The sequence below is a fragment of the Penicillium roqueforti genome (assembly GCF_015533775.1).
Source record: "Penicillium roqueforti strain LCP96 04111 chromosome Unknown scaffold_36, whole genome shotgun sequence".
NCBI lineage: Eukaryota > Fungi > Ascomycota > Eurotiomycetes > Eurotiales > Aspergillaceae > Penicillium > Penicillium roqueforti.
The window spans coordinates 112418-137620 of NW_024067600.1; the positions used below are offsets into that span (position 1 = coordinate 112418).

A 25203-nucleotide genomic window follows, 5' to 3' on the forward strand; every position below is an offset into this window, starting at 1 on the left:
AGACCTCACGTTGATACCCCTAGTTTAGGCTTATAGAAATGCTGGAAATGTACGGTATCTTTGTGATTAGATCATCCCGTTTTAGTATGAAATATATGGTACATTTACAAGGGATTTCTACGGGATACATCCATTCTTATATACTAGTTAGGATCGTTCAGTCGATTTCAGGGCACAGTACCATTGGTATTTAGTCTAAATATGAACGACTGTTAGTTATTTCTATCTTTTCAGGTAAGCATCACATGACCCATGCCCCTCAACCCTCCGCGTCAGACCAATCACAAACCTGCCAGAACCCCGTTACCGGGATTGAGCGCTACCACTCTGTTTTCCCCTATCCTATGATGAAAAAAAAATCAAATGAAGAGGATAAACAGGGTGTTTGATCACAGCTTTCGCTTGATTTGTGACCTACAAGCCCGATAAGAGACCGTGTTCGCCCAGGACTCAAAAATGGAGGTGTATGAGCATCTATTCGAAGGTTGTTCTGAAAAATCATGCTAAGGTAACCATACACAGATTACCCAAAAAAGGAAAGAAGGCGTGTACTATGTGCCGCCAGCAAAAGGTACGGCTGACTTCCCCTTTTATTCTTTTATAATGTATTAACTCCAGTAGGCCAAGTGTGATGTCTGGCGGGATGAGACTAAAGCGTGTTCCCGATGCCGAGACCGCAACCTCGAATGCACCATAGATGACAGCTTCACAAGAGAGCACAAGCGTCGGTAAGAGCCCGAACCCGAGTAAGACGGAGGGAATCCACTTCTTATAGTTCTCCAAGCCGATACATGGCATTAGAACACGAGAATAAGCGGTGGCGCCAACAACTACAGAGCTCACAGCAGTTGAACTCCGATTCCGTGCCGATTGCGTTGCCCACAGCGACAACGGAATTAGGCGTCCCGGCCGTGCTGAAGTCAGATGGTCAAGTGGACGATTCGCAGGGTTTGCCGCTACCCTATCCCCAATATCCTCTTGCACCAGCGAGCTCCACATCGGGTGTGATGATGGGAGGGGATGATCCGACGAAGCCCCGTTCACTGAAAAGCCTTACCGTTACAGGCGCAGAGATTGATGACCTTTATCAATTGTAGATGTCCCCCAAACCTTGCGGTCCACAAGGTGCTAATATCTTGCAGATTCTTCCATCATTATGCCTCTTTCCTCCCGATCCTCGATGCGCAGACCAAGCCGAATGCGTACTACGCGCAGTCTCCATTCCTGTTCTGGGCCGTCATCGGCGTAGCGAGTCGATCATATTCCCGAAACCCGACTTTGCAGACTGCGCTGGCCCAGGAAGTCACGGAAATGGCATTTCTGTCGGTCATGTCGACGTGCGCGCCGTGGCACATCATACAGGGACTATTGCTCCTGCTGACATGGCCGTTTCCCAAGGAGAATCGCCCAGATGTGACATTTCCTCTCAGCGGCATGCTTTTGCATGTAGCGATGCAAAATGGGTTCCATATCCCGATGTCGAGCCATGAATTTTCCCGGGCGAAGATTCCGGCCCCATCGGAGTTGGATATGGTCCGGCGCTCAGAGCTCTGGGCTCATTGTGTGCTGGTGTACCAACGGTGGGTTTCTTTCTTGCAAATTGCGAGCAACCGAAATCATCGTGCTGATTCGTGGCAGATCTTGTGTGATCAAAGGGCAGTCTCCGCAAAATCTGTTCAGTTTGGCACAGGATACCATCCAACGCCAGGTACTATTTGATAAGATTGCCCCGGATCTGGTTCAGAAACTCAAGTGCCAGGATGTCGTTGGGAGATGCAGCGAGGCAGTTATGGAGAATGGAGTTCGTGCCATGTCTCTGGACCAGGAGCTGGCTTTAGACATTCTGCTGCGGAAGTATGAGGGAGAGGTAGACGATATTGCACTGCAAGCCGTCGGTTTGTTTCTCACATATACCCCTGGCAATAGTCCATCCACTAACGCTTGTTTATTTATTGCAGATGACGAGAGGTATCACATTCTCCTTTGTCGTATGTCAATCCACATTTTCCATTTCTACAAAAATCAAACCCTCGTCTCTAGTGGATGTCTTCCACGTCTTATCGCCACCGCTTGCAACTTGATAGACTATGTCCAAGCCTTTGCGGATCGTATGGGAGCTCTCTTCATGGCGCCTATTCAAATAAGCTTCGGTCTGCTCCTGGCCTCGATATCACTGTTGCGAATTCTCAAAAGTGAATATGCCTCTAGCGGACTCGATACGAGCCGTGCCCAGGCGTCTTTCTTCGCCGCCATCAATTTGGCTAAGCAAATATCCACCGACAGAAGCGATATAGCTGCTAAAACGATCACTCTCCTGACTCAACTCTGGAATAGCAGCAAGGCATTCCGCAAATCCGATGGCTCGGAATATACCGTACTTCGAATTCGAAGTCGCTTGATCCTCAGTCAGATCTTGGATGCAGTATGGTGGTGGCGTGATGAATATGACCCTAATGCGCGCATGAAGATGCAAGCGTTGGAGTCTGTTGACGGTCCTTCCCGAACCAACATGCTTCCAGGCATTGAGGCAGGGCGTGCTATGACGGGAACAGATCCCGCTCGGGAGCCCGCTGGGGGAATTACTCAGAACTTGGGTCATTTGCAAGGAGAGTTCGAGATCAACGAGGATTACTTTACCAACTTTGAGTGGCTGAGTGATGAAATTTTCTCATTTCCTCCGGATTCATTGTTAGCAACCAACTTACCGTGAGAGCATAAGTTGACTTCGAATCTATTAAGGACCCATGTTACCTTTACATTTTCCTCCAATCGCGGATCACGCCTTTCCTGCCGCACATATGGAGCTGATATCAGGCCTCGGTATCTATTACAACCCCATAATTGCCGATCTCGGGCCATTACCCTTGTATGTGCAAGTGTCTTCGGCTTAACACCCCCAGATACCGCAGACCCCACCTCGGGATGTCAAAACAAAGATCTCACCAAGTCTACGCCACTAGAACAAGCAACCATGGAAGCAATGCTTGGTAGATCACGATGTACGCGTGGCCTCCCAGCCCGGGGCTATGAATTCTGCAGGTGCCTTTTAAGCACTCCACTTGATTGATAGAGATTAATTGCCTGCGATCGGCCTTAAGCTCGATTCGGGGGATTTCCGGTGAATTAGATATGGAATATCCACAAAAGAGTGCATGGATAATTTTACCTTGACATTGCACTTATGTTAAATGGCAAGCAACCTTGGAATAACCACTGCGTACTAGGTGGCTATGTACAGAGCAGGCAACTACCCCTGAACATGCCTCGTTAAGTGAGATTGAATTGCCGGTTTATATTAAAGGCGGTCGGCAATACATTGTAACCCCGCTTAAGCCTCGGCTCCTTATCTCCAAGCCTTCCCCCAGCTTTTGCTTCTCTCTCTCTTTGTCATAGGAATTATTTCCATTGGTCAATATGTTCGGCTTTGTGCAACTACCCCGGTCAAGTCGAGGCGAAACCCATGTTAGTTTACGGAGCACGGGCACGGAGTACGGATACTCCGCACAGAGCCCTCGATCGTTCCGTTCATGTTTTCTTTCCCATAACATAATATCAATTCAATCGTTAGATGGCAGTGATTATTCCTATCACGCGATGTACCCCCATCACTTGGCATATTTCTTGGCATATATCTCGGGCCAATGAGGAGTATCGATTGTAAGCGCCCTCCTCAAACACCCCTGCAAGTCCGCGGGGCCTCCGGTTTGAGACATGATAGATTCGAAGCCACCTCATTCGGGTGGTATCCAGTCAATCATCCCAGCCATAGAAGCCCACTAGAAAAGTCTCCCCACACATTGTTCCACAGTGCTTGTCTTGCCCTACCTGAGTTGGCAATTCTTGTCACCCGCTAATCATATTAGGGAGTCCGAGGGAGTCCGGGAACAGCCCTAAGATGGGATCGGACAATCTCACAACTCCATTATTAGCTCCGGGGCCATGGCCTAAATTCGACTAATGCCCAAGATAAGAGGCTATTGCCGGTTATTTGTATTGCAGGGGCTACAACCATCTTTGTATCTATTGGGAATATGGCCTTTCACCAAAACCGATTAGCCCCGGAGATGGGCCAACCTGGCTGAAATCAGACACATCGGTTGGTTGGCCACTCATTTTAGCTGCTAATTTAGCGTCCACGCTAAGTTCATAACGGCAGGTTGACCTTCTAAGGTTTTTTCCTCCGTGCGCTGGCTTATCACTAACAAGCTCTCAGGGGATTGCTTCTATGTCTTGGAAGTAGGATGTACATGGTATAGACAGCCTACGCTGTCTAGAATTACTTGGAAAAGTGACTATGCTGTATGCTTCACCCCCTACTAATACACCTCAGGTATTTTATGTTTCCTATATTCCTCTGTGAAATCCCCTCGAACGCGAACTGGGCTGGAGTGAATAGTCCCATGTAGTCGAAGGTAACCCAAGGAACGCCACCAAGTATCTAGATGCTCAGATACGATGGATGTTCTCCGGATTATGCATAAAGAGTAAACATGAGAGGTCTGTGGGCTACCGGGCCAAAACAAGGCCAAATCACAACGTGGGATGATATTGGTCGTTGTCTTGTTATATGCACATTGCCACTTTCCGCCTCAAAGCACCTGCCTCCAGCCACTCAAGTCTCGTGGCTCTCGTCTAACCATCTCTCACTTCTCTACACCCCTGTCTCTCTTCCCCCCACTTCTTTCTTCTCGTCGAATCAATTCCCTAGGTCGTCGCTCGGTCTCATCTCGGTTCGTGGGTTACATCCACTCCAGGATAAGCCTGAGATATCCTCTTTGGGCGATAAGACGGACTTCCGACGGTCTCAGTCTTCGATCAGCTTTAAATCATATTCGAAATTCCCTGTTGTTGCTTTCCTTTTTCTCATTCCTCTCGTCTCCCTGTGAAGTTGACATCGGTACTCCATACGCTTCACCATGGAGAAGGACGAGTCTATCGCCGTCACCACCGGCGCGATGGTCGACGAGACTGCGCCTGATGATAAACTCAAGAAGCTGCGTGATCTCAAGGACCACCATCACTGGGATCCTAACATGCCCGAGGATGTCGTTGAGGAACTCGATGAGGCATTACATACATCCGACAAGCATACCCAAGAGGTCATCGCTCAGGAACTCCTCGAGAACTCCCCGTACCCCGAGGTTCGGTCCGCTGTCTCCAACGTCGATGAGGGTGGATCAGTCAACACTATTCGCGCCTGGGTCATTGGTCTTCTATTTGCGACCATCGGCTCGGCCCTCAACATGCTGTTCTCCATGCGCCAGCCTTACATTGTCATTCCCTCATACATTGCGCAGGTTGTCGCCTACCCCGTGGGAAAGGCATGGGAATGGTGGATGCCCAATTACACCGTCCGTATCTTTGGCTATCAAACCGAACTCAACCCCGGTACTTTCACCAAGAAAGAACATACAATTGTGGTGATCATGGCAAACGCCACTTTCGGTGGTGGCGCCGCCTACGCGACGGATGTCCTCTTGGCTCAGCGTGCCTTTTATGGACAACGTTTCGGCTGGGGCTTCGAGATCCTTATGTGTATCTCGACTCAGATGTTGGGCTTCGGCATGGCCGGCTTCTTCACCCGCTTCCTGGTGCAGCCCGCCGCCATGATCTGGCCCTCGACCCTGATTAACACCTCCCTCTTCACTGCACTACACGATGTCGCCCTGCCGGATCCCAGCAAGGTCGCTGGCTGGAGGATCGGCAAATATAAGCTGTTCCTGTACACTATGATTGGCTCTTTCTGTTGGTACTGGTTCCCAGGATACCTCGCACCATTCCTGAGTATCTTTGCCTGGGTCACCTGGATCAAGCCCCAGAACGTGGTCATCAACCAGCTCTTCGGTGGAGCGACCGGCCTCTCGCTTATCCCAATGACATTTGACTGGACTCAGGTCTCTGGATTCAACTTCAGTCCCCTGATTGCTCCTTGGTATGCCATCTCCAATACCATGATCGGCATGTTTCTCTGGTTCTGGATCGTCACCCCGGCCATTCACTACTCCAATCTCTTCTACGCTCAGTACCTGCCCATGAGTGACTCCAGAAGTTACGACAACACTGCGAATGTGTACAATGTCACCAAGATTCTTACTCCAGAATTCACATTTGACAGTGTGAAATACTCGAACTATTCCCCTCTCTTCCTGTCGACGACATTCATGCTGTCCTACGGGCTATCCTTTGCCAGTATTATCGCTGTGCTGGTTCAGACTGGTCTCTTCAACGGTGCGGATATTTGGGCTCGATTCCGTCGCGTCGGAAAGGAGGAGGAAGATGTCCACGGTCGTCTCATGAATCGCTACGCTACAGTTCCCATCTGGTGGTACTTGGGTGTGTTTGTGGCCATGACTGCAATTGGCTTTGGTGTTGTACTGGGCTATCCTACACACATGAGCTGGTGGGCCTTCATCATTTCTCTGCTCATTTCCGCCGTTTGGTTTGTTCCTATTGGCATCGTCAAGGCTGCCACTAACATCGACATCGGCCTCAATGTCATCACCGAGTTCATCATCGGTTACATGCAGCCTGGTAAACCTATGGCCATGATGCTGTTCAAAACTTACGGTTATATCAGCATGTACCAGGGAATGTACTTTTCACAGGATTTGAAAATCGGTAAGTCCCGTCGCTGGCTATCTAGATACATTATACCAACAGTCCTCTTCCATTAGGTCACTACATGAAGATTCCTCCCCGCGTGACTTTTATGGCCCAGATGGTCGCTTGTCTGTGGTCATCGCTGGTGCAAATCGCCACCATGAACTGGGCACTGGGCGCAATTGAGAACGTTTGCGACCAGGCACAGCGTAACCACTTCACCTGCCCTAACGGTCGTGTGTTCTTCAATGCCTCCGTTATCTGGGGTGTCATCGGACCGGCCCGCATGTTCTCGATCGGCGAGCTATACTCGCCCTTGATGTTCTTCTTCCTCGCCGGCGCCATCCTCCCCGTCATAATCTACGTCGGCGCCCGTTACTTCCCTAAGAGCCCTATCAAGTATCTCAGTGCGCCTATCATCTTCGGCGGTGCTGGTCTAATTCCCCCCGCTACCCCTCTGAACTATCTCACCTGGGGTATCGTCGGATACGTCTTCAATAAGTATATCCGTGACCGCTGGCGCGGGTGGTGGATGCACTACAACTACGTCCTGTCCGCTGGCCTGGATGTCGGCCTCGCTCTGTGCACCATTCTCATCTTCTTGACCCTCAACTTGACCGATACCAACTTCCCTGACTGGTGGGGAACCAATATTGCCGCCGACACCATGGATGTCACTGATACAGCCATTCGGGTCCCGCTCGCTGAAGGAGAGACCTTTGGTCCCACCAAGTGGTAGACAATCGGACCTATTCCATGTTACTTTGGTTCCCTTGGGAGCCAATTATGGTTGCAATTCTTCGGATATCCGTTTAGTTCAGATCAGACACGAATATTCACGATATCACAGTAATAACATTGATTTATGTTTTCCTCAAACTTTCTGTATCTAATATTTCGAGTTCATTACGTGGCTCGACAGGAGCCTAATAATACAGCGAAGGAACTTATTTCTATCTCTTCACTTTCCTTACTTCCTTTATCGCAAGCAGTAATTTCAAAATCCAAAGATAGCTTCAAATGCAAGATATATAAAAATATGACACATGTGTACACGCTTATCGGACTGACGACCACCAAGACTCAAATGCAAATCGAAACCGATGAACCAAGAAAGGCGACCTTGGTCATCAGCACATACCCTCAGCCATTCTTGATGGTAATCCAAATATCATCCAGACTTCATTCCATTCCACCCTAAATCCAAACTATTTTAATCCTCAACATGCATATTTTATTTCAACTCAAACCCGACGACGACGCATACCAACCTGCAAACCAAGCGGCTTGCGCAGGAATCCCTCACGCGTCTGCATAGGGCCATCCTGGTGCATCTCAAACTCGAAGAGCCGGAACACAGTAGCACAGATAACGAGAAGTTCCATCTCGGCGACGTTGCGGCCGACACAGGCGCGAGGTCCGTGGCTGAATGGGATAAAGGCGGCCTTTTGGCGTGCGGTGAGACGCTCCGGATTCCAGCGCTCGGGGACGAATTCTTCGGCGTCGGCGCCCCAGATTTCCTTGGAGCGGTGGATCGTGTAGCTGGGTACTGAGAGCACGTCACCGGCTTGGAAGGTGTGTCCGCAGATTACGATGGGCCCGAAGCCGGCGGGGATCTCGCGAGGAAGTCCCATTGAGGATGTGCTGTGGATGCGCATCGTTTCCCAGATCACCCATTGGAGGCTGGGCGTTTGTCAGTTTGGGTTAATTGTGTGCGTTGATGGGGTGTGGGCTTACTAGGGGATTTCCTTGACCATAGCGTGCGTGGGAACTTCAATGTCCTTAGGGAGGGCGTCGTCCAGGGTCTTGCGCAGCTTGGGGATAACGTGTGGGGTGATCATACACCAGTAGAGGATGGCACAGGTGGTGTTGGAGGTGGTGTCGGAGCCAGCAATCAGTTGAGTCAGGGCCTCGGCGGTCAGTTCGGCGCGTTCAAGCTGGTTACCGTTTTCGTCCTTGCCCTCCATAAGGCGGGCGAGCAAATCCACACGGGTGTTGTTGGCCATAACCTCGGGCTTCAGACGCTCGTTGACACGGGCGATGGCGATACCAGCAAGGTGCTGGACAGCTTGCAGACCTTCGTAGAAGAAGCGGTCCGGGATGTACTTGGCGAAGGGGATGAGGGACGGCATGCAGCCAAGGGTGGCAGATACCTCGCCACGACGGTTCAGAACTTCGACAGCGGCGACATACTTGGGAGGGTCCTTAGGGTCCAGACGCATCTCAGCAATATCCTGTCCCTTCTCGAGCATGCCGAAGGGAGCACCGAAAGCCAAGTCGCCGATGATATCGAAGGCCAGGTAGTTGAACCAGTTGAGGGCATCCAAGCTAACATATCCGGTCTTGGGGTCTCCCTGGAGGTCGGACAGACGGTTCCATTGCTTCACAAACTCCTCGACATTGCCATGGATATATTGCTCGAATTGGCCAATGGACTTGGCACTGAAAGTGTGGGAAACGGTCTTGCGTTTGCGGGAGTGCTCAGCACGGTCACGGGTGTTGAACAAGCCACGGCGGATAGAGACGAAGGCATCGTAGAAGTCCCTAGGATATCGTCAGTTTGGGTGCAGTTTTCCTGGGCTGCAATATTGACGTACGCTTTCAAGAAGCCATTGCCGTGTCCATAGACGCTCAGGATAGCTTCGTCGTCGGCAATGGAGACTTGGGTAGGTGAGATGCGAACAAGCTTTCCATACTTCTTATGAGCCTCATCAATCGTCAAGTACTTCTTTCCCTGACGGGCCTGCAGCAGCAGCCAAACGTTGGTGAACGCGGCAAACCCGGCAGAGGGAATGTCGCGCAGGTGCGACTTCTGCAAGTACGGCACCAAGTAATAGGCTACGGCGAGGCCGAGAAGAATAAAAGGAACACTCTGAAGTGTCACAAACATAGTGAAGTGCTGTATAGGAGTGTTGGACAAAACAACACGGAGAAAAAAGGTACCGGCCCAATGCAGACAGGATAATGCCGATCTGAATGCAGAATGTAAGGTCAAACAAGAAGAATCAAGCCAAATCCATCACCAAGCACGCGTATATAACCTATTTATGAAAAGAGGACGTGAGATCATCGAATCATCCCCGAGGGTAAGGAAAGCAACGGGAAGCAATTTCGGTAGTGTGGAGTTCAGACACTGGCGGCGAAGATCCGTGGAGAGTGCCGTCTCAAGCCTCCGAAGCTCCCGATTTCGGTTATTGACATGGGGGTTCCAGACAAATCAACGGCCGCATATTGACGATGTGGTGACTCCATTCTCTGTATGGCGTAAATCCTTGGTGCTTGATTTGTTGAAATAGAGTGCGGGGGGGATGACACGAGGCGCCACGGACGCCAGATTTATAAGGCAATAGTATGTGTCATCCGTTCTAGTCAGCCTTGGAGGTCGGGCATCAGCTTACGTCAGATCGGGCACAAATCCGAATCGGGGTATCGGTATCACTTGCAGAACTCGGTGAGAATGTGCCTTGGCATGTTGTATGTACATATTAACGTTGAAAATGTAGATGCATGGATATACATGAATTAAAATGGCTCCTCACTTCCCATCTTCATTAATGATGACGGGCATGATCGTGGCGATGACTCATGCTCATCAATCCGTGCGCCCCCAAGAAGTCATTGATCTGTTTATAAGCCCCGGTGGCATTATGGTGCAGATTAATAGCATGGCCAGTGTTTGGATGGACATAGGCAGAGAAAGCACTGGCCGAGGGGAAGATCATCTTGGCAGCAGCAGGAATAGAAGCCGGTTTCCCACCCGTGTGCAAACAGTCGCCTCCACAGAATGGCACATCGTTCGCACCGTCAATGACATAAACAGGGCCTGTAAAATTGCTCTGGGCCGGTAGACCAGTGATAGTCAGGAGTTCACCGATGGTCATGGGCTGCTTGTTCTCTTCTGCAAACTTCAGAAGACCGGTGTCGAAATGGGGCGGGTAGAAGAAGAGATATACATTGCTGCCGATGTCCGCACTCTTCAAGTACCCAGCTGTGTAGTCCGAGTTCTTGCCGTTGAGACGGGCTTGCTGGAAGTTGGCGCCGCTGAGAAACATAGGCATATAGTCTGCGCTTGTCGAATACCCAGTGAGCACGAGCGCATCGGAAAGCTCTGGGTACATCGCGGACAGAGCAACCGTCTGAGCAGAGCCGAATGAATGCCCGACATGGACGATCTTGGTGGGAGTCTTGATATTAGATATCGCACCGTTGCGCACCATGCGGGTCAACTGGGCAAGGGCCTCGACCTCCAAGAATGCCTGGATCTCGTTCTTTGCGTCGCCATGTGAGGAGTTGCCAAGGCCCAGTCGGTCATAGGAGAGTGTATGATATCCTCGAGACAAGACGTAATCTACATAGGAATATGTATAGTTGTTGTATGGTAGATCCCAATATCTATATTTCCATATTAGACCCCATATAGAGAAATCAATTTATCTCTCGAACTCACGATTTGTCAAAGCCCATCCCATGTGTGAGGATCTGAAGCGTGTAGGCCGAGTTCCCGGTATTCTTCGGCATGCAGTATTGGGTCGAGATATTGTAGTGGCCCGACACGGTAGCATAGCCCGACAAGGCTGTTTCTGATAGATTTCTACCCTGTTTGGTCGCTGAGAGGACGAAGGAAGTCGCGTCAAAGTTTGTCTGGGGCGTGCTGATGTTATCGAACACGCCGTTGCGAGCAGTGACAGGGACCTCCACTGTTACATTGTAACAGGTCTTCGCAGCGGCTGCACCAGCCGTCAAAGTCCAAAGTCCGATTGTTGAAGTACGCATCGTGAATGAATTTTAGGTGTATCTCTGCACTCGTTCAATGAACGCAAAGGGGAGTGTCTCCATTATATAGAATTTCCCTCAGAAAGCTACACTTGCGACAAAAGAACATATCAAAAATGCGGCAAGTCCATTTCGAAAAAGTCGGCCCCAAGTGATTTGTCAAAAGGCTGTGATTCTAAAGTTAGAGTGGAACCGTACTAATGCATAGATCGATAGCGCAGGCCCATCAAAGGTTGTTCTCCGGTGCTGAGCACTGAAAGCGTCTTGGACGTTGAGGTATCAAGTCCTTAACAATTGACATAATCCAGCATTAGAGGCATCAATCATCGTCTACATTTGATCTGATACCTCAGTCTGAAGGGGGTGAAGATGTATAAGTTTGCCGTGCTCGCTGCATACTGTCGATCCGAATCTAAATTGGAACGAATGATCATTCACGATCTCTCAGTCATTCTGATCCACTTGGCCCGAGCCCTAAAAATGAGAACTCAATGATCACGGGTTTCTACCGAGGTTGATCATAACAGGCTCTTGGTTGGTATTGGAGGATAATAACTCAGATGGAAGCAAGAAACCGAGTGATTTTCAAAATTGGGACTGTGAATATAGAGTATATATGCTGTCGAGATAGTCTAATAGTAGTCCACTTTCAGGGGAATTAGGGTTCTTTGAAAAACGGTCCCCTGAACAGTGCATTAGCGAGAATATAGATCCAACTGCTGCGATATATACCCAAATCCGAGGAAACGATCTACAAGACCTAGGCTTTCGTTTGGTGGAGTAGTCGATAGAGTCTGAAACCACTAAAGATGCAAGAAAGAGGACCAGAGCGAGAGCGAGAAGAATGTAGCCGTGCACACCCGAAATTAGATACAAATCTACGCTGTCGCCATGTAAATTCCAATGCGATAAATCGTCGTATAACCAAGTTATCCATAAGTCATATGTGCGAGCCGTTAATCACCAGCGATCGCCAGTTACAGGGAACAACCCGTTCTTCTTCTTTTCGGCATCCCACCGCTCTATCCACACCTTCATCTGATCCCGGCTCTTCTGGCTGCCAACATTTACCGTCGGGATGACCCGCCCGATACGCAAAGCGCAGCAGAACATGGTCAACTCGCGGAACGAACTGTGTTCACTGTAGGGCACGCCAAAGCAGGCACTTTCTCGCGTGCTGCCGCGCTGCGGGGTGAGGTCTTGGCTGGTGAATGGTGACTTCCAGTGTTCGCCGTGTAGTACAGTGGAGACTGGTGGATTTTGCACTAGTCGCCCGGCTGGTGGGCGGTAGGTCCAACCGGTCGGACGGAAACCGACAACACGGGAGAAGTGTGGTTTGAAGCCGTCAAGGTAGTCTGCCAGTGTGTCGGCGCGAATCTCAAAGAGGGTTTGCATATGTACTTGTGCTTCGTGAGGATTGCTGGTCAGCATCGCGGACAGCTCGGGGTCTTCCAAGCAGGCGCATATTCGTTGCTTTGGTGGAGTCGCGAATATCTTGGATCCAAGTGCTCGGGCGATTCCCATGCATATCCGTTCTTTGCCAATGCTGTAAGTGCCAATCACTACGAGTAGTCGACCTCCAACCTGCGAGCCTTTGTCCGGTGCTTTGTTGTTCCCCGTGGCAGCGGAGAGGAATTTGCTCATCAAACCATCTGTGCTACTCTTCCCTGTATCATGTCCGACACCAGCCTCCTGATTCAGGCGTACACATAGCTCTGAACACGCTGTGATCACATCTTCCTGCGCAGGAAAGCCATATTTTGGGTTTAGGTATGTAGTGTCGAGGTAACATTTGTCGATGTGTTGTTGTCTCGACTTACCAGTGACCGGGTTGGTCACATTAGGGCGCAGGAGCGGATGTTGCACCTGAGCAGGAGATGCACGGAAGTCACCACAATGCAGCACCCGCTGATTATGCGCATTGGGCCCATTCCCAGAGGTTTGTTCGAAAAGAAAAAGTGAGCTACCCGGGCAATGATTTGCATGTATCATGGTGACCCGTACTCCGCCTGTCTCCGGTACTTCAGTAGTAGATTCGAACTCGAGGTCAACTATCCACTTGGGATCAACGCGGAGCTGCTGTCGGACAAGATTGGCAGTGGGTCGACTGCAGTAAATGGGCCCATGGCACCAAGACTTGTTGAGTCCTATGTAGTGATCGCTGTGAAAATGACTGAGGAAGTAGGCGTTACATCCTTCGACGGCTCCGTAGCGGAAGGCATCAACGCATATGGAAAACCCCGAAAGAATTTTGTAAAATGGACAAGTCCGTTGATAGGCTTGTTTGCCGCGAGAAGACACTTCGTTTGCGGCTGCAGCAGCCCAAGCAGTATCTTCTGCATTTCCAGCCATCATTTTCGAGAATGCGGAACCACCAATGGCTTTCTTCTGCGAGTAGGGATCACTTTGCGCAGGCCGGGCAATGGCAGCGCGTTCTGCGCGTGTCATCCCTTTGTCGATGTCGCCTGGGTTGGAAGTAGGCTTCGCCCTAGGCTTAGGGGCCGGTGGAGCCGGGATAGGGTTTGCTTGGCCATCAAGGCAGCCGTTGACATGCACTCCAATTTCCTTTGCTGGGAATTAGCATTTCAGTAGGCCCAAAACGCAGTAATGAGCACCTACCCATTCTTCAAGATCCTTTAGCACCATTTGACAGATAGGGCATGTGCTCACTTCCCCCTCAATATCTTCTACACCAGAACAGTCCTTTAGATCTTTGTCAGGATCTACCTCAAGGTCGATCTGCTCTTGTTCCTCGCCCTCCCAAGGCCAATTTCGAAATTCTTCGCCTATAAGCCCGTCTTCTTCTTCTATATCGTCAAAATTCGCGAATTCATCATTATCGGCATTACTCGTGGCGGCTCTTACCAGTGGCGGGGGTATAGGTTCGGAAGTGCGTTGTGTAGCCACTATTTTATCCGGTTGCAATACTTCGTTCGTCACAGTCGTCGTGACAGTTGTAGTTTCTTGGAGCTCCCGATAGGCTTCCATATCCTCCTCGCTGTCGGACTCATCGATAAATGGTCCGCTCCTCTTCTGGGGCTTTGTAGTTGCTGATGCAGGTGCGGTTGCTTTTGTAGTCTTCGATTCGTCTGATTGCTGTGTCTCGTTCACTGGAGTATCCGGTGAGTCGACTTTCCGACGCTTGACTGCCGTGTCGCTCTCATTATATCGCTTGTCATCCGCTTTCAAGAACTCTTTATCTTCACCCCAAAAGTCAGGCGTGGTCGATCGCTCTCTTTCACTCGTCACCGCTGCTTGTTCAATCTTTGCCAGTCCCTTTTTATCCTCTAAAAAAAGCCCACCAGAAGGATCATTTCTTGCACTATTCCCCCGGATTGTTGAAGCACCCCGGCCGCTGCTCGGTGAGCGTGAAGTTGCTGTTACAAATTGGGTGATCCGAGCCTGGCGAGAAGTGGCACCCGGCGGCGTGTCGGTCTTCTGGAAGAAACTCAAGATGCTCGAATTGCGCTTTACGGAGGATTGTCTTGTGCCAGAAGATCCCTTGGAAGGCGTGGCCCCTTTCTTCGCGTAAGATCCGGCCATTGTGGTTCAGCGGAGAGGTGGGAGTCCGTTGCACCGTGTGCGAGAATCGAGTTGTGGCGAGGGTCTAAGAAAGTTCGCACTTGGCCCAAAGTAGTTTGATATCGGATGAAACACAAAAAGTATGGTCAAATGTACAATATGTCCATAATATATGCACCGTCGCCAGAGAAATGTATGTCAGGTCAATCGGATCGAGAGGCGCGAAGAAACTGGATCGCGACACGAAGTCACGTGCTCATTATTACTTGACTCCTAGCGGGGACTACATTCGATTTTGGTATGTTTAGAGCATTGTGATATAGTCAAATGGCCAAAACAAATTGCTGTTCATTATTGCAAAAAAAAAAAAAAAAAAAGTCTAGCAAGGTATCATGAACAACATAGCCTAGATGCCAGCATGAGCTATAGGCGGGTAATCTCCGACGACATTGCTTTTGCGGCGTATCAACAAGATTCATGAGCGGTAGTCCATGGTCCGTTTGGTATCTTGGACGCACTCGAGGGTATGGGAGTTTCGAATCATTCGTTGCATCAACTCGTCTCCCCGGTCATCAATCGGGGCCACATGAAACCCCATACATTTGGCCATATAGTCATTTTCATTGCTGGAGACCACCAAGTGGGAACAACGGTATTGAAGAGCGCGATGCGTGATTTGTCGTAAAATTGAGGCTAGAGTCGTTTAGCGAGCCTTGCCAGCCTGGTTGGCAGCCTCTATATGATGACGGTATTAGTATTGATTTCTAGTTTCCGCAACTTTCGTATATCCTTTAAGAAAGGAAATAACATAGACTGAGCTCAAGAACTCAGTCGGGGAAGATGCGCAACTCACCTCGCCGTGTGGCATCCTCCAACAACCCCACGTCAACCTCCGACCGAGGCAACATCACGTACCGCACCACACTGCCGCGGATGAACATGTTCTTCACCGAAGACAGGTGAGGATACTTGGCCAGCTCCAACACTTCGATATCATCGAGCTTGATGTTTAGGTATTGGTCGACCGATTTCAGGATTCCACGAATGCGGATGTCATTTTTGAGCTCAATTGTGACCGTCTGGTTGGTCAGAGTCTTGAAGAAGCTGTAATAGCGAGCCCATTAGTTCCTGTCCACACAAACTGAGTTTGCGCTCCGCGTCATAGCATACCTGAAGAAAAGCATGGTTGCGGTGGATAGGAAAGCTTGGAGGGGTGCTTGGATGAGGATAGGCGCGCTGGATCAAAGCGGTGATTTGTATTCTGCCGATGTCGGAAGGTGCTGTGAGTTGGATGTAAGAGCTTGGATAATGAGTATCACGAGATTTAGGGACAGGAATGTCGACGGCGCTCGAGAGTTGGCAAGGTGAGATGCAAAAGAGAAGCAGGCTGACGGGATCACGTGCACATCCCCATATAAGCGGTTCCAACTCAACCAACGCTCGGCCATATTCCCTCGAGTTTGGATTTCTATCGACTAGAAACTATTGGAGGCTTGTTCTAGGTCATTCAGCACATATATTCATGAAATATATCTCTGACTTCTAACAATGCTTATGCACGTCTACATCCGCTTACACGGGTGAATCATGCTTTAGCCATTCCCCATTGAATAAGCGCCGAGTCCTTTGAACTAAACTCCCTGGTTATGTCTTGGATAAAGTAGGCTAGCTGAGCCTATAAACACATGAACAGGAGTATAACCCCACCGATCGAATGCCTATCGCTTGATATCATCAATCCGAAGGAAAAACCCCCACATGATGAACGGGGACCTCTTATATGGGTCAAAGCGACCGGTATCTTTTCTTCCGCCTGGCAGGTCGTTTTATCGCTGTACCAGCTCAAGTCTCGATGTTTATGCATACTGGAGGATCCAGAAGCCATTCCTTCTGTTCCATTAGGAGTTATTCAGGCTTTGCGATGAGGCTAGTTACGTCGAGCATATTGGGATTAACATCATGCTCTATGATGGCATTTGGCATCAATTTGCAGCTGGATACCAAGAACTTCCGGGTGGATCAGAAAGAACGAATGCCATCTATGAGACCTGGGAAAAGGGCATGGCGACGCCCAACATCAAAATCTCGAGCATCGGCGTTAGATTCTTACGCACTACCAATACTCTTATCCCTGATGCAGATGTGCGCGTGATTGATATCAATGGGGAAATCGGCCTCAGTCCGTAAGGGTATTGTCTTGGTTAGTGATGTGTTGGAATACTAGGGATTCTCGATTCTTGGTTGGCTGTAGCCACAAAGTGTTTACCACTAATTTCATTAGATGTACAGCATGATTTTTCCGGTCCCTTCGGTTGTCTTTTGGTCATTTGTTTCACTCAAAGTTGCTTCTAGGCTGACGCAACCTTCTCTACAACATCCGCGGGTAAGCAACCCCGAAAGCCGAGGATCAACTTGGCTTAGGAGGGCGGGTTATTCTTCAGCACTGCAGCACTGTGCAGATTGTGCCGTTGGTCTGAAACATAGTTGTTGGAACTACTTTGTACAATGTAAAGTCACTAATAATCTTGGAGGACGAAACCATCATCATGCATTGGCTGCATGCGCATAATTCTGGCAAAGTGTCAGATATATTGCAACGACATAAGACATGCGGAACTCTAGGCTTGTTCTTTCAGTCGAGATTATCATTTAATAATTGCCATTTTACATGGTGAGTTCCCATGGCGTGCTGACTTCTGAACTTCTACAATATCTAGCGCCAACTTGTGAAAGCATCCCGGTAAGAGGGGAAAGTGTACGACATCGATTCATATCAACATGAGAATGTATGTATTGAACTGGACATCTGGACTCTACGCGCCTTTAGGGTCACATCGTCCACATTTTAATGAGGGGCAAATGTGACAATGAGGTCAATTAACATATAATTTCTATCTTAAGAGAACTATACTTCTCTAGCGTGCATTAGTATAGTGAACTAGATGTTAAATTGTTGGACTTGGCGATCTTTTCCCCTCTTTTCGCTCTTTTTCCTCCTTTTTCTCTTCTTTTTGCGATGATCACTACCTCATCTCACCAAATCTCCCATCATATGACATTAATTAGGACGATTTCCTGCCTTTTTCGGTGTTGGAAAGGTGCATAATTGACGTTCCATCCACCTCCGACGGGATTAATTCGACTAAAGATAGTAGCCCGGCGCCTACAGTCAGCCAATCACCAGCCTCTTCACACTGCATATCACTCTCATCCACCTCTCGGCAGGTTCGTCACACCATCTACGAACCTCATTCGTCCATTTTCGCATTTTGAATCTCATTTACTGGACTCTGGCTCAGAAAATGGCCTTGGCTCTTTGCTGACGGGCGAAACCCCTGTCCAGCGCGACGCGCCCATTTCCTCTCCACCAATAAGATCAATGTCTGCTACCCTCCAGACCAGGGTGATTGGATTAATTGTGCCCAACCTTGCATTAGTCTCTGTAACGGAGTGACTCTTTCTGAAGAGTGATCGGCTGCTCACTGCACATACCCCGTGGCTGGTGGAAAGCGCCCAATTGACTATAAACCCGTCCCAACTGCCACAATTTCTGTGAACGCTAGCGTTCTTCGTTTCGTGGACTTCATTCTCTTATGCTCGGTGCCTATAGCTCTGGTAGCTTTTGCATCTGTTTTATTTCTTATTGTTATCTTGCTTTTTATCTTTCACTTCACAGACCCGTTGATCGGTGTCGCCATTTCCTACGAGTCAAGATACCCATAGATATTTCCGTGAGCGAGTCACGCAAAACCAACATCCAACAGTTTGATCAGGTGTTCAACATGACCGATATACTCCGTATCTCGACTGTACGATTCCCGCCCCCTCGGCAGGCCCGAGGAACGGTGCTTAATACTATAATGGAGGATACGCGCGAATCCAATTTCGCTCAAACCAGTCCCAAAGGCTCGCCCCCGTCCAGACTTACACCGGCAGCTATCAGCCCGCAGTTGAAGTTGCAGACCAGCGGGTTTTCGGTACCAACACACGCCCGCCTTGCCCGCCTAATGTCGCCTCTCTCCGCCGGCACTACCTCATCATGCTCAGATACAGAATGGCAGGCTCAGATGCAAGAGTTCCGAGGATACGACGACTTTTACGATGCCACAGATGATGATAGTATTGACGATAATGAAACCGAAATGAGCGATTCATGCTTTTCCCCCGATACGCGGCCATCGAGCTTGATTACCCCAATCACCCGCAATTCGGTGACCTCAACTGGGAGCAGTCGGAAGCGCTCTCTGACCCTTGAGATTCCCTCTTCTGCATTGTGGCCGTCAATTACCGGGTCCCTCAAGGGCTCGCCAGTCCCGCCCACCCCTCCATCCAAGATACCAGTCTCGCCAGCGGCGCTGTCGATGCTCAGTCGTTCTGTACCTGCATCATATGCCCCGCCTTCGCTCGATGGTAGCATGACCTCGGACCAAGAATCAATAATCAGTGCATTGGCTACACCGGACTCTCAATCTCTGCCAGACACCAACTGGGATGCACATGATATCCATGTTCGCCGAGATCTGGACGGAAGCGAAAGCGATCTAGACAATGCGGACTCCAGTTCAGACATCCATACTGTACCCATTGCTATCGAGACCCAGCATGAGGACTGGCGTCATGTTCTGGGAAGTTTCCCCCGAATTCCCACTGCTGCCCAGGCATATTCACCCCCGCTCTCGCCATCGTCCTCGCCTTCTTTTCATCTGAATAATGAGCCAATTTACGAATATGATGACTTGTACGACGCCCCACAGTCTATTGACCAAGGCGCATTTCTGCCTAACTCGGCACTGGCAATGCTACACCACGTTCACTTAGAAGAGACACCCGATTCGTGTTCTGAGACCTCGGAGGATAAAGGCGAGATGTGGCAACTTCAGCCGCCTCCCAGCCGCCCGAGAAGTGCCGACGGGGTCACTCCCGCATCTGAGCTGTCTGGTTACAGTTTCAGCGATTTGAGCATTCCATCTCCTGGTGGATTCTTTGCTTCTTTGGCGCCCCGAGCGCGCCACACGTGGTCAATCCCCAACACCAATTACCAACCATCGTCGGCGGCTGCAGAGGGTTTCTACAACCTTCCTTGGCGTCGGGATGATGGAGATATTGTTGAGCAGGTAGTTGAATGGCATGAGCCCCCTGTTGACGAAAACCCAGTCACAGCTGTTCGTGATGAAGAGGCCCCGCTTACTGCCATTCGACTTCCCTGTGACACACCCACTCGTCGGTCTATCTACCAAGATAGCCCCATGAGTGCTGCATTTGATGCAGTCCAGGTTCAGGAGATCCCCCGCTCTGGGAACGGATATGAATACGACGAGTGTTATGACCAAGAGCTGCAGGAACGTGCAGTTGCGAGCCACGACCGGACCAATATCTGGTTGTCAGCCCAAGCATCTTACCTCTCCGCTCTTAGTGAGACAAATCCCGCGAATGACGTTGAGCCTGTAGAATCACCCAAGGAGTCTGATAGTATTGAGGTTGAAGCCAAAGACACCACAGAAGAGTCTACCACTAAGATGGTGCGATTCGTCGAGGGTGTCCCTGAGTCCCTCAGTCCTCTGCCCCCGATCCTTGCTAGCAAGGATTCAATTTACTGGCGAGGCTTCCAGTCTATTCGGGAACAGTCAACCAAGACAGATGGGTTCATGCATCGCAACATGCGCTTCGATGCCGTCCAATCCATGCGCCTCGCCATGAACGACCTTCACATCAACTGCTTGCTGGGCAAGTATGAACTTGTTCGCCCCGAGCGCCCTGCATACAAGGGTCCATTCGCCAAGGCACCTCGCAACTCGACTATTACCTCTGAGCTGGCTGAGAAGGCCAAATTTGACAAGGTGGAGAAGGAGCAGCTGGTTCTTGCTCAGCTTTCGCAGCCCATGTGGGCCATGGATGCTCTTCGGTCTCTCAACGGCGGCAATCTGCTCACAAGTCCTGCCCAGCGTATGCTTGCACAAACCTCATCAAAGCCCAAGGCCTCGCAGGGACCACGCAAACGCAGCTTCCGCATCCTAGACCTCGGCGGTCAGTCCTCCTGTGACTGGGCCTGGCAAGCCGCGTACGAATTCCCAAATGTCAAAGTTTACACCGTCGCCTCCAAGAACCAGACCGTAAACAGCGCCATCAAAGGCCCTCCCAATCACCGCCAGGTGAACGTGGATAACCTCTGGGAGCTTCCCTTTGGCAACAACCAGTTTGATGTCATCTCCGCCCGATCTTTGCACGCACTGCTAAAGACCGAATGTCCCGCAGGCAAGGACCGCGACGAGTACGACCTAGTTCTGAAGGAATGCATGCGATGCCTCAAGCCAGGCGGCTACCTCGAATTCCAAGTTCTTGACGCCGAGATCTCGCGAGCGGGGCCGTACGCCAGTGCAACATCAGTGGAGTTTGCCTTCAACCTGCGCAACCGTGGGTACGATCCAGTAGCATCGAAGAGCTTCGTCGCCCGTCTCCGCAACAGCGGGTTCGTCGACACGCAGCGCGCGTGGATGGTCCTCCCGATGGGTACCGAACACGTCGAGCAGGAGCCGATGCGCGAGACTCCGGCACCGCGTGTGCAGAGCCAAATTGAAGATTACGAGGCAGTGCAGGGCCCGATTGGTAGCACGGCGGATATTGCCAGTATTACTGGACTGATTGGAGGGTGGATGTGGGAGCAGTGGTTACTGAAATTGCGAGTGGAGATGGGTCGCGAGCGACCTATGTTGCTTGAGGGTCTTGGTGCGCTGTTTGATGAGGGGAGGAAGAGTGGCGCGGGCTGGACCTGCCTGTCTGGATGGACTATGAAGCCGAAGCGGAAGAGTTCTGTCTCTTTGGCTGAGACTGGGTCTATCTAGGGATATCGATCTTTATGTATTTAGCTCTGGCCCTGGTGGCTCGCAATTAATGTAATCAATGCTTTATGTCTATGATGTTTTACTTCAATAAGATCGAACACAAGGTTCCTTCCTTCACCACCTGGCTCCCAACCATTTCCACCTTCCAGGGCTAGTTATATCACTCTCGGTTCAACCTCTTCTTTTCTTTCACTCACTTCTATTTCATCTTCAGTTGATCTCTTCCTTTGCTCTCAATCGACATGACCCCTGCGAGAGGGGACCTGCCTGTGATCTAGACTATATCAAATGCGCTCATGGTGGCCTTCTCGAGGCTTTGGATGCCAAATCGATTGCCACCCCAGAGTTTGTGGAGTGCCCGCCTCTCAAATATCGCCCGGGATGCCGGAGACGTCGGGGATATGTTGCCCGATGAGTTTAACCAAGACCGTGCTACTTGGGAACGTATTGTGAGGTCTTTCGGAGACCTCGGGAGTTGGATGGCCGATGCTCGTCTTCCTGATGAATTAATATTCCACGCTATCATACCTAATTCCATGCAGTAGGAGGAGTTGATACACGATCTCAACCGGCCACGACCGGCTGAACCAGATGTACGGCAAAGACGGAGAGGCAAAGCGACTGAACCAACCACGGCCGGACCGGGCAAGGTCGGATCCTTTACCTTACGTTTGCATTAGAGCCTACGCCTCAGTACCTGGAGTTTCTGATAAATGGCCTTTCTCCATATCCACTTGCATGGGCTTCTTAACATCTTCGAGAGTGCAGATATGCTTCTCTTCGGGTTTTTGATATCTGCGATCACTCACCAAATCTCCAAGGAAGTAGTCCCAGGTTATGACGCAGACAAAAAAAAGGAGGGTGTTTATCTCGAGGAGGAGAGTCCGAGAGATCCTGACTTTGTGTTGTGAGAGATAACTTTCGTGCACTTCCATTCGTTTCTTCTATGTCATTAATTTTCTACGTCGGCGAGAGTCTTCCCTCGCAAAGTTCCCATTTTCCCGTTCAAAGTACTCTTCTATTGTGCCGTAGTCAATGCAAAGTCAAAAGGCAATAAGTAATAGCAGACTAGCCCGTTTTATGTCGGGCTCAGGAGTCAGAACTCCCTGAATCGCTTGCTGGAGAGAACACGCTTAACACCGCTGTTAATTCGACTCGGAATGTTGACGCTGGGACTGTGCCTGGAGCGGACGTTCGATGCAATTCTTCGGTGGCTGTTCTTCTATGCGGTCAACATCCGGACAATTCGCTTTGTGTCCTGATGACTCTCCCATTTTCCCTTCAGACATCATCCCAGACACTGAATGTTTCCCTTACGGAGAGAAGAAAGACAAGGAGAGCAGTCATTGCCTCTATCATATCTGTCGCAGCTGGGTACCATGCATAGGGAGACGGACGGGGCGGACGCATAAACAAGATAGCGGAAGTCTGGCTGCGGTACTGGGTATGTCTCTACCCAACCGAGGTGATCTCTCATAGGGGCCAGGAATACTATGACAATTCAAGTTTATTGAGATGGTAGCATAAAACTTCTATACTCCGGAGCAGTGTGCCCCGCTACAAGCACTGATAATGGCCCACTTTGCTAAGACGTATCTCCTTGGGTAACGAAGCGGCTATTCTAACGGCTATTGAGATTTAGGTATCTGTATGGAGTACCCGATCTTCCAGTTAGAATGATGAGTCGTAAGATCGGCGAAGGGGAGATAAGCTATAATGTGTTGTATATAGTCAACTGAGCACTAAGCCAATAAATACTCCGTAGCAAGACATAAAATATAGTGCAAGCAGAGCTAAGTCGAAATCCAAACCATATCAATCCATAAAAGACTGCTAAGGAATAATCTTATAAGCAACCGGGGAGATTCTTCCTGATTGGCTCCTGAACTCCGCAGCTTCGACGCAGATTCTAGTTCTATCAAGGTCAGCAGACTTGAAGATCTTTCTCCCATCACCTAAATAGGTTATCCAGGATGCAAGGATCTCGAAATGCTGATCCTCTATTTCTTGGCTGTAAGAAGTCAAGATTGTACACGTGAGAGTCAGAGCCCTCATCGCCTGTACTTTGACAGTATACAGAAGGGGAGACTTCAAAGAAGAAGATAGAAAGATAGAAAGAGAGAAGAATACAGCAAAAGAAGCCCGAGTTGTAGATTTCGGGATTCACGCTGAACCCGGCTATATCCACTCTTCGCCACTGATGTAAACACGGGGAGCTTCATATCTTTTTTTCTTGATAACCCCTCCATCCCTCTACCCCTCCAGACTCCTCGCCCCAATTCCTTCCTACAACCCACTCCCGATACATACAACATCATGGCGCCTCCAGCTATCATCGCCCCTTCAATCCTCAGCGCCAACTTCGCCAATCTGGGCCATGACTGCTCCAAGAAGATGGAAGAGGGCGCCGACTGGCTGCACGTCGATATTATGGACGGTCACTTCGTGCCGAATATGACCATCGGCTGCCCTGTCGTATCTCAAATTCGCGGCTGCGTCGATCGTCCTTCCGAACCCTGCGGTCGTGGCACTTTCGATTGCCACATGATGATCATGGAGGTGAGTTATGGACTTCCCCATACCCGCGTCATTCCGGCACGGCATGAGCTCTCCCCGCTGACGGTCCTTTGCTTCGTTATAGCCGCATAAATGGGTCGTCGAGTTTAAGAAGGCCGGTTGCGATCTTTACTGCTTCCACTATGAGGCGGCTGTTTCTTCCGTCGCCGCGACCGATCCTACGGATAAAGAAACTACCGCTCGGACTAGCCCCAAGCAATTGATTCGCTATATCCACGAGCAGGGTATGCAGGCTGGTATCGCTATTAAGCCCGATACCCCCGTCGATGTGCTGTGGGATATTGTTGAGAGCGAGGACCCCGCCGAACGACCAGACGTGAGTCATTGCCAGATTGCCCATTCTTCCACACCGCTTCATTTCAATTGAATGGGACTAACTCCGTTTCACAGATGGTTCTAGTCATGACCGTGCACCCCGGTTTCGGAGGCCAGAAATTCATGGCTTCGGAGCTTCCCAAGGTCGCCGCCCTGCGCAAACGCTACCCCGATCTGAACATCGAAGTCGACGGAGGCCTCGGCCTGGGTACAATTGACCAGGCTGCCGATGCAGGTGCTAACGTCATCGTTGCCGGCTCTGCGGTCTTCGGCGCACAAGATCCCGGCGAAGTCATCGCGAAGCTGCGCGAGGCTGTCCAGAAGCGTCGCGGCGCGGAGCTGTAGAGACGGTACATAGCACAAAAGGGGTTAAGGTGTCTTTGTCTCATTTGAGGGGTGGTCTCTTTAATTTTTTATATTATACATTCTTAATCACGAGTTATGAATGGCATTTACATGTGGGAGTCAACTGTCCACGCTTTCGAGGTTATTTACATTTTCATACTGCATGTACGAAAAAATCGATTGTACCTTACCAGGCATTCTTGATGTACAGATGTCATAATCGTCGAATTCG

The 25203-nt window shown here is 50.0% G+C and overlaps 8 protein-coding genes across 8 annotated transcripts; 4 read left to right on the forward strand and 4 right to left on the reverse strand.

Moving 5' to 3' along the window:
• Positions 1-456: 456 nt before the first annotated feature.
• On the forward strand, positions 457-2710 carry LCP9604111_8720 (putative C6 transcription factor (Leu3); the record flags this gene model as incomplete). Its single annotated transcript, XM_039076895.1, has 7 exons — positions 457-464; positions 523-571; positions 622-728; positions 785-1093; positions 1143-1580; positions 1639-1895; positions 1959-2710. The coding sequence occupies 7 exons, from the start codon at positions 457-459 to the stop codon at positions 2708-2710; spliced, it is 1920 nt and encodes a 639-aa protein (XP_038925291.1).
• Positions 2711-4916: 2206 nt separating this feature from the next.
• Positions 4917-7339, forward strand: optB (small oligopeptide transporter, OPT family; the record flags this gene model as incomplete). The annotated part of the gene is made up of 2 exons (XM_039076896.1): positions 4917-6618; positions 6675-7339. 2 exons carry the CDS (start codon positions 4917-4919, stop codon positions 7337-7339), a joined length of 2367 nt encoding a protein of 788 aa, XP_038925292.1.
• A 505-nt stretch (positions 7340-7844) lies between these two features.
• Positions 7845-9490, reverse strand: LCP9604111_8722 (cytochrome P450; the record flags this gene model as incomplete). The annotated part of the gene is made up of 3 exons (XM_039076897.1): positions 7845-8283; positions 8338-9144; positions 9198-9490. 3 exons carry the CDS (start codon positions 9488-9490, stop codon positions 7845-7847), a joined length of 1539 nt encoding a protein of 512 aa, XP_038925293.1.
• Positions 9491-10151: 661 nt separating this feature from the next.
• On the reverse strand, positions 10152-11373 carry LCP9604111_8723 (alpha/beta hydrolase; the record flags this gene model as incomplete). Its single annotated transcript, XM_039076898.1, has 2 exons — positions 10152-10992; positions 11048-11373. 2 exons carry the CDS (start codon positions 11371-11373, stop codon positions 10152-10154), a joined length of 1167 nt encoding a protein of 388 aa, XP_038925294.1.
• Positions 11374-12333: 960 nt separating this feature from the next.
• On the reverse strand, positions 12334-14916 carry LCP9604111_8724 (DNA cross-link repair protein PSO2; the record flags this gene model as incomplete). Its single annotated transcript, XM_039076899.1, has 2 exons — positions 12334-13938; positions 13993-14916. 2 exons carry the CDS (start codon positions 14914-14916, stop codon positions 12334-12336), a joined length of 2529 nt encoding a protein of 842 aa, XP_038925295.1.
• Positions 14917-15598: 682 nt separating this feature from the next.
• On the reverse strand, positions 15599-16079 carry LCP9604111_8725 (Sm-like protein LSM2; the record flags this gene model as incomplete). The annotated part of the gene is made up of 3 exons (XM_039076900.1): positions 15599-15630; positions 15749-15999; positions 16066-16079. The coding sequence occupies 3 exons, from the start codon at positions 16077-16079 to the stop codon at positions 15599-15601; spliced, it is 297 nt and encodes a 98-aa protein (XP_038925296.1).
• Positions 16080-18677: 2598 nt separating this feature from the next.
• On the forward strand, positions 18678-21734 carry LCP9604111_8726 (uncharacterized protein; the record flags this gene model as incomplete). Its single annotated transcript, XM_039076901.1, has 1 exon — positions 18678-21734. The coding sequence occupies one exon, from the start codon at positions 18678-18680 to the stop codon at positions 21732-21734; it is 3057 nt and encodes a 1018-aa protein (XP_038925297.1).
• Positions 21735-24050: 2316 nt separating this feature from the next.
• Positions 24051-24971, forward strand: LCP9604111_8727 (ribulose-phosphate 3-epimerase RPE1; the record flags this gene model as incomplete). Its single annotated transcript, XM_039076902.1, has 3 exons — positions 24051-24293; positions 24376-24627; positions 24702-24971. The coding sequence occupies 3 exons, from the start codon at positions 24051-24053 to the stop codon at positions 24969-24971; spliced, it is 765 nt and encodes a 254-aa protein (XP_038925298.1).
• Between the last annotated feature and the right edge of the window lie 232 nt (positions 24972-25203).